The following is a 16,355-nucleotide window of genomic DNA, read 5'->3' as shown; positions in this document are numbered from 1 at the left end:
CTGGTAGAAGGAGTGTTCCCAGAAGTATGGAAGAGACAAAGGCTCGAACTAGTGCACAAACCAGGAAAAGATCCGGAGCTCCCCATTTCGTACAGGCCACTCGCAATGATAGATGCAGTTGTCAAACTCTTAGAGCGAATGCTACAGCACAGGCTTGTTGAGGCTGTTGAAGGGATGGCCAGACTCTCTTCGAAAAAATATGGTTTCCGGAGAGGTAAGTCTGCTCTAGACGCGGTAACTACAGTATGCGAGATGACTCGCAGAATTACACGCGATGACTGAGGCCGGACCACAAGCAGGATGTGTGTATTGGTCACCATATATCAGGAATGCTTTTAATAGCATCACTCACGCAGCTATTAAGCATTCCTTAATATCCTGTGGGATACCTGGATACATTACCAGAATAATAATTTCATATTTGACTGGGCGTAAATTAATCTGCGAAGTGGAGGATGGGGTAGTGGAACGTGCACTGGATAGGGGAGTACTTCAGGGGTCGGCCCTTGGACCAACCCTCTGGAACCTTGCATATGACAGAGTCTTCCGCCTGCAGCTGCCCCTAGGAGTTGCACTAACGGGATATGCGGATGACCTCGTCATGGTGGTCGATGCAGTTACCAAAAGAGAGGCGGTGGGAAAGATATACAACGGCTATGAAAGCATCAAAGAATGGGCGCAAGAAGTCGAGTTGCAAATGTCACCCGAGAAAACAGAGGCGGATATGATATCAACAGCTAAAAGGCGACCCAGGCTGACAATCACCATCGAAGGACAGCGCATCACATCCAGGCCGGCCGTAAAAGATTTAGGCATCTGGATTGATACCAGGCTGCGATTTGGGACGCATGCTGTAGAGGCAAGCAAGAAGGCGGACAGGGTCATGGGGCTAGTTGCCGCCCTGCTGCCTAACTGAAACGGACCAAAGCAATACCGAAGAAGAATCCTGGTAAGCGTGGCCCACTCCACACTACTGTACGGTGCAGAGGTGTGGGCGGGAGTCATGGTATACGCCAAATACAGGGGAATACTGGCAACATATCACAGACGGTGCTGTCTACGGGTCATATCCGGATACCGGACTGTCTCAGGAGCGGCTGCAGAAGTTCTAGCGGAACTTCTTCTTATCGACCTGGTGGTGAGCAACGGACAAGGATGTGGGAGATTGGGCTCTCTCACCAGAAGAGAGAAGGCAGAAAAATAATAACATAATGGTCGAGATGAACAACATATGGCAGCGGAGATGGGACTGGTGCGAGAAGGGACGTTAGACACATCGGATGCTTAGTGATGTCAAGCGATGGAGCGGCAGACGCCACGGCTCCCTAGCTTATTACTTAACGCAGTTCCTGACTGGCCATGGAGGGTTTAGGTCCTACCTGTTCAGATTCTGCCTGGACCATTCCGATGAATGTCTTGTCTGCCACGGGGAGAAAACCGCCTACCATGTGTTTTCTAAGTGCGCAAGATACGATTGTGAGAGAAAAGATCTATTAGATGTTTTACATAAAGAGTATATGTTCACACCAGAAGAAGTGCAAGATTTATTATTGCACTCGGAGACGAACTGGAAGGCTGTCGCTGACTATACCAGGACAGTCCTGCAGGACCTAATTACCTGGCAGAGACCCGCATAAGTGCTAGGCGTCAGAGGACACGTGGGCGGATAGGTTCTCGGCCGAACACCTAGGCGGACCCCCCCCGGGCGCGTGGGGGTCGCCTTGGCGCGATGAAGCTGCGGGCACTTCGCACAGGTGTTGGATGGCAGCCTGGGTGGCTTGGTATTTTAGGTAGGTACTGTATCTGTGAAATGAGTAACAGCTGTGTGCAGCTTCTGTGGGTTGCGCTTCTGGTGTGACATACTCTGTATTTTTGTTTTTATCTTCTAGTACTTACATAACGTTTAGCTTTAGGTATTACATTGTTTGTTGTATATGGTTAGCTGTATTTGTACATGTATCATGTAAAATTTATATTGTGTTTTGTACTGACTATTTAATGATCACATGTAAGAATCTATATTGTGTTTTTAACTTAAGATCTGTACTTGTAGTATGATGTGACGTATGACTGTGTGTGGGCGATCTCCTCCTACCTGATGGAATGCGTTATTAGCTATGCCAGGGAGGGTGGATAGCCAGGTGTGGAGGTTTAGTCGGTAGTGCGCAGGTATACATACGCTCTTTCTAAAACTTAGCGGGACCAGTTAGCGACCCCGACACTGCTTCGGCGTCTGTAAAATGGATTCCCCACCTCTACAAAAAAAAGAAATAGAAAAAGAAGCCAATCTAGAATACGTAAATCAGTATTTTTTATCTTAAATTTTCTAATTATTTTTTTCTGAATATACTTAAAATCACGTTAATTTATATCCTAATTTCGATCAGTCAATATAAATAAAATATGTCAGACGGCAAAAAAATAAAATAAAAAAGTACTTTAAAACGATTAGATGCTCAAGTAATCTTTAGTAAAAAAAAAAAAACTTTTTTACGGAAAAATCTAACGGAACTAATCTACCATCTAATAACAAAAAAAATTATTAATAAAAATAATTTAAAAAAACAATGAAAAAATGCATATGATTAATGGATATATTTATCCAACCAAAAGAAAAGATTTTTATATCAAACAAAATCAGTTTTATGAAATCTTTAATCACACAAATTAAACAAACAATATTAACGTTGTTAATTTCCGTTATTTTTTGAAAGTAATCACTTTTTTTTATTAACTTAAAGTATGCAATACTAACATTTCCAAAGGATAATTTTTAATAAAACATAAAATAAAAAATTATGTGATGGAAAGGTAATCACTTAGATTACCTTTTTTTTTAATTAGCTATGTATGAAATAGACAGAAGCATTAGTAAAATATTTTTCTAAATTTTATTTCAGAAGCCATGAGCTATCACATTAGCGCCATTAAGTGAAATTTTTAAATTTTTATTTAAATAAAGGAATCACCTGTTAGGCTAGTTAAGAGAAAATTAGGTTAACTTACAATATGTAATTAAACTAAATTTGTAATAATGTGTCATTTTTTCTTCAATTATAATTTTTAAAAAATATTTTAATTGTCAATATCGGATGACCTATCACCTAAACCATTGATATCAAACAGGAATGATAACCGTATAGTATATAAGATAGCAACGGGTATAGTATCGTCACCTTCAACATGAAGTCCTCATTGGTATTGTTGGTTCTCGTTGGCTTTGCTGCTGCCGCCGTCCATCCTTACGGACAAACCAAACGACAGTGCTTCAGCGGTTTCTTCAACAACCAGAATGAAGTTTCTCCAATAAGTGAAGAACAACAACAAAACCAGAACAACAACCAATACTACAACAATAACAATAACTACCAATACAACAATAATCAAAATGGAAATAACCAGAACAACCAGTTCCAGAATCAAAACAACAACAACAACCAGAATGGACAGAATGTAAACAACAATCAAAATAACAACAACCAGTACCAAAATGGTGAGTACTTGGGTCTCTTATTTTAAATTTGTACCATCACTTAAAATATTAAATTATAGTTATTTTAGGACCGATAATATCATGGATATCATATGCTTATTATTCATAAATATTAGCAAAATAATTATTGATAGGCATAACAGCACCACAAAGATTGATTTTTTGTATATTTTATTACCAATGTTTAATAATAATAATAGATTATTATTAGTTATAATTTTTAAATTATTAGTGTGAAAGATATTGATGTAAACTTTTAAGTAAATGAATTTCGTTTTCTAAAATCTGGTCGCTGTTACTAATAAATTACAAAAAAATATTCTATAAATCTGTTTTGCATATTTAAAATAGTACAATATTTCAATTTTATGAAATGTTAAAAGTGTACCGTTTTAATTAAACCTTTAATAAGAGAAAATATTCTTACAAAACAAAGAAAGGATTGTTAATATATTTTGATTTAATTACCGGAAATAAATTTTATTTGATAAAATTCGATCTTGTTTTCAAATGGTTTTATAATTATTTTAATTAAGTTAACAAGCATAATTTGGCATGTATTAACGTATTCGTACTTCTTCTTTGTTCTAATGAAAATAAAACCTTATCTTTAGATTTAATTGTGATTAGTAAAGCAATAAAATTAGTAAATAATCTATTAATCCTTACATACTAACCAATAAATCATAGATTATATGTTTCACAAATTTCATATATTATATTTCAATTAGTCAAAACAATACTGTTAATTAAAAACCATGAAAGATTAAAACAATATATATGCACAGAAATTTCCATTATCGTTATTTATGACAAATAAAATAATATTCTAACTGTTGTACCGGAGACAGAATTCATACCTGAAATGTTCATCCTTTCCCAAAAGATACTAAGAAAATATTGAAAAAAGAAAGTAATTATGATATGTATTTTTTTCTATGTAACATATTCAATTTTTATACTAAAATATGAAACTAATATAATAATAATATAAATACTTTTAAAATTATTATAGCATTTACTTATTCATCTGCGGAACAACATATATTTTTGAATTCAGTTATGGATATTTCTGTGATCCCGACATGGATTGACTTATCTTGTTTTTTCACTGTTAATTAATAAATTCACCGATTCAATATAGTTAGATAATGGTATATCAAACATGATGTGAAATTTAGATTTAAATAACAAAAAATAAATATACGAAAAAATAATGTTGGATACTAAGCCATCGGGTTATTGGCTTATTCTGACAAAATATCTTTTTTCTCCTTTATCAGATAACAGTCGGAATCATAGAATAACAAAATTTTAATCAGAATATTTCTTGAAAAATGTAAGCGAGAAGATCGTTTTCGTGATCACCAATCAGGTCGCTAAATATTCTTTTGCATAATTTTTCGGTTACCCGTGTAAGTGAAAATTACTGTCGATTAGATACAGTAACGGTGGTTCAGAGATCATATGATATTGTTATTGTCCATTATTTCGTAATAGTATTAAAAAACTCACTGAACAGATTTTTAAACTATCTTCTTCAAACAACAGAATAGCTTACACGTTCAAAATGCAGTTTTTGTAAATCAATTTTTATAGGTTAACGCTTTTATGAGATGGGCGCTGTTAAAAATAATGGATTTTTTCCTTTTTCAGAAAACGTGTACGGAAACAATCAAAATCAGTACAGTAATAATAACAACCAGAACAGTAGTCAGTACAGCAACAGCCAGAACCAAAATGTGAACAACTATAATAACAATAACAACAACAATCAGAATCAAAACAATGACCAATTTAATAATCAGAACAATAATCAAAATTACAATTATAACAACAACCAAAATGGACAAAATGTAAATTATAACAATCAGAACCAGTACGAAAATAACAACAACCAGAACAATCAAAATAATCAATATGGCAACAAAAATAACCAGAATCATCAACAGAGCCAGAACAATATTCAAAACCAATACAACAACAATCATCAGAACCAGTATGGTCAGAATGTGAACAACAACCAGAATAACCAATACAACAACTTCAATAACCAGAATCAAAACGATTACAACAATCAGAACCAGTACAATAATAATAATAATGCTTATAACAATAAGAACAACAACCAAAATAACCAGTACAACAATAACAACAATAACTACAATCAATACAATAACCAGAACCAAAATGGCCAGAATGTGAACAACAACCAGAACCAGAACAATAACTACAATAACAACAACCAATATGAGAACAACAACTATAATAACAACAACCAAAACCAGAACAATAACTACAATAACAACAACCAAAACCAGAACAATAACTACAATAACAACAACCAATATGAGAACAACAACTATAATAACAACAACCAAAACCAGAACAACTACAACAACAATAATAACCAGAATCAACAACAGAACCAGAACAGCAACAACAGTCAAAACCATTACAATAACAACAATAATCAGAACCAATATGGTCAGAATTTCAACAACAACCAGAATAACCAATTCAACAGCAACAACAACTTCAATAACCAGAACCAAAACGATTACAACAACCAGAACCAATACAATAATAATAAGAATAACAACCAAAGCAACCAGTACAACAACAACAATAACCAGAACCAAAATGGCCAGAATGTGAACAACAACAACCAGAACAATTACAATAACAACAATAACGAATACCAGAACAACAGCTACAATAACAACAACCAAAACCAGAACAACAATTACAATAACAACAACCAAAATCAGAACAACAACTACAATAACAACAACAACCAGAATCAGAACAATTACAATAATAATAATAACCAAAACTCCTACAATAACAACCAAAACCAGTATGGTCAGAATGTGAATAATCACCAGAACCAGAATAACAATAACCAGAACAATTACAACAATAACAACCAATACCAGAACCAAAACAATTACAACAACCAGAACTATAACAACCAAAATCAGAACAACAATAACAACAACCAAAACCAGAATAACAATAATAACAGCAACCAGAACAATAATCAGTACAATCAAAATCAGAACAACAACCAGTACACTAACCAAAATAATAATTTCAACAACAATAACCAGCATAGCGAGAATGTAAACAACAACAACTTCAACCAGAACCAGAACAATAATCAGATCAACCAAAATCAGAACAATAATAACCAAAATGCTGTCTACAATAATAACAATAACCAAAACAATCAGAATCAAAACAACAACAATCAGAATTAAGCCATCATCAACAATCAGAATCAAGCCAACAACAACCAGAACAATTAAAACCAAGACAGCAATAACAGAATGCAAAAAAACAAATACCATTTAGCAGTAGCTGGTTTCAGTCACTGAAATGGGCTATGTAAATAAGCTTGATTATTTTTATAACACCTAACTTGATTTACTGTGTATTAACAAAATATATCTTAATAAAAAACTAAGTAATAAAATACTTCATTATTATTTTCCACAAAACCTTTTACCACTTCAACAATCTTTCGTTTACAGAAAAATTTATTATAATCTTCTTTGATGTGTCAACGGAAAAACAATTTTTTTTTAATGTCTTTCAATATTGTAGTAATAATTACACATGATTAGGCTACAATATATAAATTTCAGAATATCCTTAAATAATAAGTATTTTACTTGTATCCTAAAAAATAATATTTGTAAATTTAGTCATTATTTTAAATTTAGTTATTTTACATAACTGTTTTTAAATTTAATGTAAATTAAAACATTCAATCCTTTTTAGGATCAAGTGTTATATTAAAGTTAAATGGAACTATCTCTTCATTAAAATACGTTTTTTATGCTTAATTTATTTATATTTTCTACAATGGATTTTTTATTTTCTAATTCTGTATACTCTGAAAATCTGCTTGCTCTCTCTGATTATAATTATATTATAATATTAATATTAAAGTAATGCTAGTAATGATTAAAATTTGAAGTATTTACGAATTTCATAGTGGTTCTACTGCGTAAAATTTTAAATGATATTTAGGTAATAAAATGAACGTCTTAGAGCCAAACCTAAAGACCTATGAAGACCAGACCTATGGTGACATGGATACAGAGAAATGGATTTTATTATTGAATTCTACAATCCACATACTGTTGATGACATTTTTATATATAGCTTTCACATAGTTTTCCTTTACTTAGCAGCAAATTTGAGAAATGCAGAAAATACATTTTTTTCCTATGTATAAAAGGGATATTTTCCGTCTGAATTAGACATAAATTACTTGAAACTTTTTGTTAACCTATCAATTCTTACGATTCAATGAATATAGGAAAAATAATTATGTTACTTTGTTACAGCCCATTTATCAATAATTGAAACATTTAATATCCTTCACGTAACTAAAAACATACCAGAAATGGTAAACTTCTTTAAAAATATTAAAAAAGAGGCATTAATTTTTAAAATTTGATTTAGGTTTTGATATATTCTTAGTATTACAATCGTTCTAGGAAGAAGTTAAAATTCATATTTAACTTTTATCCGTCGAATATTTTGTTACGAGCCTATTCTGCAATAGCCTGATATAAAGCCTGCTTTCTTTGAGCGGGGGAAGGTACAGTCAATAAAATGAACGCATATATTGCACGAGAACTAGTTAAATTTCTCGTATTATCGTCTATCATCGGTGCCACTTGGCTGGAGCACTTCTCCTTAACTTTCAATCTTGTTGCAATCTCTTAGTCTTTACAGAAATTTTCATACAACAAAATTTCGTTCAAATCATCTATTTTTCTTTCTTCATTATAAAAAACGTAGGTGTGAAAATATAAAAAATTGTTACAGTTCTAAACCAATTTCTAAGATTTAAAGAAAATTTATAAGGAAATATAATTAACTGATATTAGTTAATTGTATTTTAAGAGTAGTTAAGGTTCATTCTACATTCAGTGCAAATCAAAAACATGGTTGGTATTAGAAAATTGTAAATTTTAATACCTGCTTTAAAAAATGCACATTTGTAGATTATATGTTAATTTACATCCTAAAGGTACATCTGATGCTTGTTAGTAGAGAAATTCTATGTCTACTTATTTAAGATAGCCTTCAATATTTTATTGGTAAGTCAAAATTTCTTTTATAGAAATAAGAAAGTCTAAAGATGTGGTGTTTATTTTATAATCAATATTTAACTTTTATTATATTAATGAAACTCTAAACTCTGACTTTTTTTATTTAATTTTTTTTATGGGATAAATTGAGATTACCCTTCTATATATCTTCCTTTAAATGGAAAAATAGATTAATAAGAAAAAGGTTTTGACAACTCTGTACCAGCTCCACAGCCATGATGTCTATACTTGTGTTATGAACAAATTTTATTTCCGAAATAATTTTATAAAAAAAGGGACAGGTAACAAAATATTAAGAATAAATTAAACGAACGCGAAAAGAATATTCAATTTTAATTAAATAAACTTAAAAAACTTGATCCAACTTAGAAAAAAATAATCTTTAATACTTCTCTAGACATAGGTTCATTGCATCCAGTAGCAAATTAAAGTATAAAATAAACAAGTAGTGAGAATTAACAAAATAGGTTAGGGATTGACTTAAAAAATTGAATTACACACACAAACACACACACACACACGACGTCAGTAATTAAAGTAATGACACTGGTTCAGAAAAAGTTTTTATTTACAATTCAATTGTACATGGACCCTATCACCTTCGAAACAGTTTCTTTGGAAAGCCACGCAATGCTTCAAACGGTTCTCCCACTCTTCATAGCAGTGTTGAAACTGAGAAAATGGAATATTCTTCAGATGGTCGGTTATATTTTTTTTTATGTTTGAAATTATGAAAAAGCATTGTAAAAATAAGATTAAAGAAAAAATGGCGTTTATTTAGCTTCATTGATTTATGAGAGAAAGTTGTCAGTTTTACATTTTTAAAGTTCTGTTTCTGGGTCGTACTCAAATATCCAAGATGATTTACAGAAGATAATAACATTTTTTTAGAGAATCAGGATCAGTTTAAATTCGCCCTAGAAGATCGCGGCACACTTCCGCCCCGTTGTTTTTCTGTTTCAACAGTGAGGTTTTTTGGGACCAATTTTGCACAAACTTTTTTCATGTCCAATTCGTTTGTCAAAATTTGATGGACTGTGGTATGGTTCAAATTCAATTGTTCTGCAATCATTTTGACAGTTATTCCCCGGTCGTACCGTATCAAGTCTCTGATTCGCTGAACATGTCGTCATTTTTTGACGTTAACGGTCTTCCAGACCGTGAATCGCCCGCAACTGATTCCTGGCCATCTGAAAATGCTTTAAACCACCTAAAAACATTCCTTTTTTAATTTTGAAATGTTTCAGTAGCATTCTCACCGAGTTTAACATAAAACTTAGTTGCACAACTTTGATCATAATTAGTAACGCACAACAAAAACTCGTTTCGCGAAAAGTTTGTTTACATCTCACGTGGCAACAATAAATTAAAAACGTTAATACCTAATTTAAATAGCTGTTCATATAACCATATTTTTACTAGTAACTTACAGTGTTGCCACTTTGGCTGCCAAAAAAAAACTAGTCTCATTACTTTATTTGCAGACTTCGTATATATATATTTTGCATTTAAAAGTTTATATTAAAAATTAATTAGGATTTTATTTTCATTATGATACTAGAAGGCTTACAGAAAACACAAGCAGACAGAGAAAATCGGTTTATGGTAAACTCTATAGTCGAAAAAATTTCACACTACTAGAAATAAGAAATGACTAAAGAAATCCACGTCTAGTAACTGTCGGCTTAATCCGTTCGGCTACACCAGCTTCATACCTTTAGTAACTACTGAAAATTCCTCCTAAGGCTATTTTGATTGAGTGAATGAGAAATTTTTATTTATTTTATTGTTTTTCTAACTGCTACTCATTAGCCGCCCTCTGTGGCGCGAGTGGTAGCGTCTCAAGCCTTCATGCAGAGGTCTCTGGTTCGAATCCCCCTCAGGCATAGCAATTTCACATGCTACAAAATTGTCACGTTTTTTCGTATTTGACTGTATTTTTTGTATTGTATTGTGTAACTTATTTTTATTGAATTCATGGTAATACGGGGTCCTGTTGATAAGAGTTATGTCTTAGCGGAACACTATATTGTACAATTTTTGAAAACAAGTAAATTATAATAATAATACTTCTTATTATTAAAGTCAACTTGTGTACATCATTACGGTATAAAAAAATTAAATTATTTGTATTATGATAAAGGAAAAATGTTAAAACCTGTTTATTTGTAAAAAAAATTCATTGTTATTAAGAAAAAGTTTACCTCAGAACCATAGCAGTAACTTTATCAACAAATTAATAAAGAAAATGTTATCCAGTTATGAGTAAGGTCTAAGGAAAATGTTAAATAGAATTTAAAATAAAAAGAATAAATTAATTAAATTAAAATAGAATAAAAAATAAAATTAAAAAAAAATAAACAAATAGGATTTAAAAAATAGAATTAAATAGAATTTAAAATGTAAGCTTACATTTTATAAAAACGAATCTAACATTGTTTGCAGAAAATAAAAGTTATTATCTTCTACTAATGAAAATCTTCCAGAAAGATGAAAATACAACATAAGATACCTTACAAACACTATTAGATCAATGAAATAAACTGAAAAATTGTGTCCTGTTACGTAGTTTATTATTTAAAAAAACGTAGTCATTTTCTTTCCTTGCCAATTTTTATATAATTTTTCAGTTTTTTCGAAATAATTTCCTTTTCATAGATTAATCAACGACTTCAACTGACCTGAAGTGTTTTAAATCACTTTACTTGGACGTTGAAACTAGAAAAAAACTGTTTACGATAATTTAATTATCTCAACAAAGTAATCAGCAAGGAAATTATTTTACTGTTCACATTAAAGGGAACTAATACAAAGAAGCAATTAAAAATTAATAATAATAATACAATCTCAGATAGCATTCACAGAATTTGTTTTTCCCTACAACTGTAGAAAATTCTCTACTATGGGTAGTTACTCGAATCCAGATGAAAATGATAACTTGAGACAAAATTTGGTTTCCTATGTCCAAGAAATACCCCATGAAATTTAATAATCTAAGAATTTCAATCTACTAATCGAATAAAATATTGCTAGATAAGAGAAATTAGTAAAACAAGAAAATTATATATGGATTCCATTACAACAAAGAATATTCCACTTGTTAAGGAAGATAAAATTATGAAATGTTTACCTGTGATTCGAGTTAGTAAGCTTTTGCATACCTACCAAAAACCATAAGAACTAAACCAGATGATATCTTAAGTTAAACTTCGACAATTAAGTTTTCTTTCTGGAGACAATTTTAATAAAGACATTTATGGATCTGGCATGAGGTGAGAAACTAGAAACAAATGGTGTTGGTTAAGAGGTTATTGCGATCTCCGGCTTATGTTATATTTATAACAAATCTAAATTTAAACGAAAAAGAAGATCAAATTAAACAACTACTTTTATTAAAAATACATACATTACTGATTTTTAGAGAAAGACAGACTATCCTTTCAACGTGTGTTCATACCAATCGAGGCACACGAACGAGGACGAGAAATTACATTTAAAGAACTGTGGCGTGTAAACTGGCTAAAGAAAAGTTATCTCTCTACAATGCGTATAAATTTAAGTCGCCTTAAGCAGTACTTAGAATTCTGAAAACGTATTTTATTAGTTTTGAAAAAGAAAAGATAAGCACGACTTATATAAGCATTATGAGATATAGCACATTTAGTTGCATCAGACTAATTCAATTTAATTATAACGGTTATTATTAATTTGTTTTTTATATTTTATCTCAAAAGAAATGTAATGATTCGATTTTTTTTCCATTTATATTCTTTCTTAAAAAATATTATTGTAAAAATAAATTAACATAATTATTAAATTTTTTGAACATGATAAATCATTATCAGTATATTTCTCTTTTAGATGATGAACAAAGTAATTTTTTCAAAACTAATCTTTCAATAATAATAAATGAACCAAATAATATCTTTAATTAAATTTTCGAATTATTTTGCAATTAAAAAACCCAATTATGACAAGAACCCGTACCACTTTTCGCAGCTCACCCAAGAATTTTTTATATCTCTTACCATATTTATGTAGGGGTTTTTACCCATTAATTTAGCAATTATTAAAAGAAATTTTTTTTTTCATAATTTGTTTTATTAAGATTTACGTGCATCACCATTATCTCCTTCAAGTATTTTTCAAAAGTAATAATGTATTTCAACTGTATAATGATATTAAATAATGCTTGCTACACTTTGGAGAAACTTGGTTCAACCGTTACGATTAATAAATAATTATAATATTTTTTTCTTGAATTTACTTTGAAAGGTACACGAATGTGTAAAAATTGCGTACAACAATCCAGCATTCCATTTTAAAAAATAATATAAAAAAAAAGGAAGAAAGAGTTGAAACAATGTTTAATAGATTGAACATTTTTGCAAATTGGTGTTTGTCCATATCATATTAAGCGGTAATTGTATACCAAATAAAACAAGAATAAATAAACAAGAAAACAACTAAAGTAAATATATTTCTGAAACATAATTTTCTTTTGAATTTTGAAGCTTTAACAATTCTCCTGATAATTTTGTTAAAAAAAATATTTCATTAAAATTTTCGACTTATAAATTTTTTAAAAGAAAATTTTTATAATAAATTACAGTCAAATAAAAACTTTTATAAAACTAAATAAAATAAACAGAACGTGCTCAACTGGTCCGTCATTTTACATACCTAAAAGAGTAAAATTAGACGTGAAAAACTCCTTATAACTGTCAAGAATATTACACTTTCTTTACTTTTCGTCGTTATTATTCATTTTTAATAATACGAATGAAAAATATCCAAGTTAAAGTTTCTGTTATCCTCCAATTTCTTTTTATTAAGATCTTCACTTTATGTCAATAGAAAATTAAAAGAAAAAAGACCAGTAACTTACTAACGTTTGAATTGGAGGTGATTTCAGATTTGATGGCGATTAGTTGTGTGGATCATAGTTGTGTACTTTAAGTAGCCAGTTGGAATTTGGTAAGAATAATTATGTTCATAAATAAAATTAAGAAAGTATCGAAGTGGGAACCTACTCTCTTTTTGAAATCAGGAAATAATCAATCAGAAATAGATTTGAATAAATTGCTGTAAACTTTAATCCTACATCTAAAATATTACTCTGTATTTTCACTACTTTAACCAATTGTACTATCATTTAAACTTGTGTACAATATATTATTTTGTTATGTAATTGCATAATTATTTTAATAATGTTATGAAATAAAATTTGGTAAACTTTGTGTCCTCTCTAAAAGTACTAGAGAGTCTAAGAAATGCTAATTAGGTCTTATATTTCATAAAGGAAAATCCTGATATTCACTTCCCCACGGTAGAGAGTGGTAATGACTGTACATATTATAGTTGATTGGTGTATACAAGCGACTAACTAACTATGGGACCGAATGGCTCCCGGGATAAGGAGCTCCGTATCTATAAGTACCAACGTCCTTTTCGGAGGCTTGGGAGAAATAATTATAGGAAGTTAATCACATTAGGATTCAGAAGGCAACAGAATACCACTGTATTACTATTTCCTAGTCAGGAATCATGGTAATGTTGTCTTTTGTTAATTATTCCGCAGATAAAATGACTTCCCATTCGACCTTATATTACTTAAAAATTGAAAGAGGAATATACGGAGTAAGAATAACTAAAAAATAGTATAACAAGTAGAATACAAAAAGTAATCTATCTGGATGATTGAGTAATGAGTTTAAGGATTGGAATGATGTCAAAAAATGTAGTAATAGTCAGGCATACAGGCCAACGTCGGAGTACAAAGATGAAGATATTGAAAAGATGTACAGTACCATTGAGGAGTTATTAGCAAATCAACAAGATTGCTGTAAAATAATTATGGGGGACTGGAAAGAAGTGGTGGTAGAAGGTGAAAATTGAAAGAAAGTGGGCAAGTAATGATTGGGTACACGATATAAGAGAGAAAACAGGTCGATTGAATTATTCTAAGAGAAGGAGTTGTTCGTTACGAAAACGTTTTTTAAGATTCATGAAAGAACAACATATACTTAGACAAGATCAAAAAATGGATCTCGCTTTTAGATAGATAATCTTTTGTTGAAAATAGATACAGGAACTGTTAAAAAGGAAAATGAGGTTCCAGAAACCGACAAATAAAGTGGTAATATTCTGTTAATGATGGAAATGAAAATAAGATTAAAAAGAATTTTAACTTCAATGTAGGTGAAGAAATAGAATATAGAGGAGTATTGAGGGCATAGTTAGACTAAAAGAGGTGAAATGCTGATAGGCAATTACTGAAGGTAAAAGAGAAAATGAACCTGCAGAAAAGTCGTAGTCAAGGATAAAATCATCTATGAGGGAAGCTGTAGAGAAAGCAATTGGTTTCTACAAAGGCATCCAGGCAAAGAAACCTTGGGCAACAAAATAAATGATAAGAAAAATGAAGAAAGAAAAAATATAAAAATAAAGAAGGAGAATACAACAGAGTAATCTATCGATAATTGAACAACAAATTAAAAAGAGAAACACATATAGCTAGGAAAAGGTGTCTAAAAGAAGAATTTAAAGATATAGCCATAGAAATGGAAGATTTAGAAAAGAAAAAGAAGTATGATATATTTTATAAGAAGGTAAAAAATATCTACATGAGATGGAAGAAATTTTATTTACAAAATGAGAGAAATTCAGAAGAAAGATGGAAAAAGGGTTTATAGAAGGTGAAATAAAAAAATGGTGGGAAGAGTATATTGAAGACCTGTACATAGGGAAAAGGAAACGGAAAAGCACAAGAAGCTGAAGTGAAAGAAGAAGTTATGGAAGACGAGAAAAGTCCGCCTGTTTTGAGATCTGAATGTATACAAGCTATGAAATACAAGAAGAACAGGAAAGAAACGGAAATAGATTAACTTCTAATTGAAATCTTTAAATGTTTAGAAGATGAAGGAGTAAATGAAATACTCTCAAGGTGCAATAAATTTATAATACTGGAGAATGGCCAGAAGAGCTTGTTAAAACATTAATGATATATGTGATTGGTAATTGATTGTAGAGAATTCTTTTGAAAGATGTACAGGATTGAGCTCGCGTTTTATAAATATGGAAACGGATTCGATAGAGAACTGGGGGGAAAGCTATTTGAGATTTTCAAACAAAAGAGAGTTGATTGGAAGGATAGGAGATTGATCAGAAAATTGTATCTGAAGGAAAAAGTAGCATGAAAATAAATGTGAATCACACAAATTGGTTAGTATTTGGCTCTCTCTTTTTTTAAATTCTGTTTAGCCCCCGGAAAACCACTGTAAGATATTGCTTCAGAGGATGATATGTATGAATGTAAAATGAAGTATAGTTTTGTACAGTCTCAGGTCGACCATTCCTGAGATGTGTGATTAATTGAAACCCAACCACCAACGAACACCGGTATTCATGATCTAGTATTCAAATCCTTATAAAAGAAACTGGCTTTATTAGGATTCATTAGTATTAGGGAGAGGAGTGAGGAAAGGCTGCTACTGTTTATCACCACCAATACTGTTCACCCTTTATGCCGAGGAAAAGTTTGAAAGAAATGTTGTCTGGCCAAAAAGGAGTACGTATAGGTGGAAGAAATATAACTTAGTCAGATTTACTGATGATTTGCTGATTGTAGCTAAAGACACTCAGACATTACAAGGATTGGTAAAAGCGTTGGAAGAAAGAATGAAGGAATATGTGATGAAAACATAATTAATGTAGTTGAATGAGAGAAA

General features: G+C 31.0%; 1 protein-coding gene across 1 annotated transcript; it reads left to right on the top strand.

The window, feature by feature from the left end:
• Nucleotides 1–3,183: 3,183 nt before the first annotated feature.
• LOC142332837 (uncharacterized) lies at nt 3,184–6,971 on the top strand. The gene is made up of 2 exons (XM_075379473.1): nt 3,184–3,493; nt 5,150–6,971. Exons 1-2 carry the CDS (start codon nt 3,184–3,186, stop codon nt 6,754–6,756), a joined length of 1,917 nt encoding a protein of 638 aa, XP_075235588.1. The 3' UTR covers nt 6,757–6,971.
• The last annotated feature ends 9,384 nt before the right edge of the window (nt 6,972–16,355 follow it).

Source organism: Lycorma delicatula, chromosome 1 (assembly GCF_047948215.1).
Source record: "Lycorma delicatula isolate Av1 chromosome 1, ASM4794821v1, whole genome shotgun sequence".
Classification (NCBI taxonomy): domain Eukaryota; kingdom Metazoa; phylum Arthropoda; class Insecta; order Hemiptera; family Fulgoridae; genus Lycorma; species Lycorma delicatula.
Note: the sequence above shows the minus strand (reverse complement) of the source record. Positions and strands in the feature narration are given on the sequence as shown.

Excerpts from the sequence above, each read along its gene's own strand:
- LOC142332837 (XM_075379473.1), top strand. The coding sequence starts at position 3,184 with ATGAAGTCCTCATTGGTATTGTTGGTTCTCGTTGGCTTTGCTGCTGCC. Across the intron at positions 3,494-5,149 it reads CAACAACCAGTACCAAAATG|AAAACGTGTACGGAAACAAT; the intron begins GTGAGTACTTGG and ends TTCCTTTTTCAG.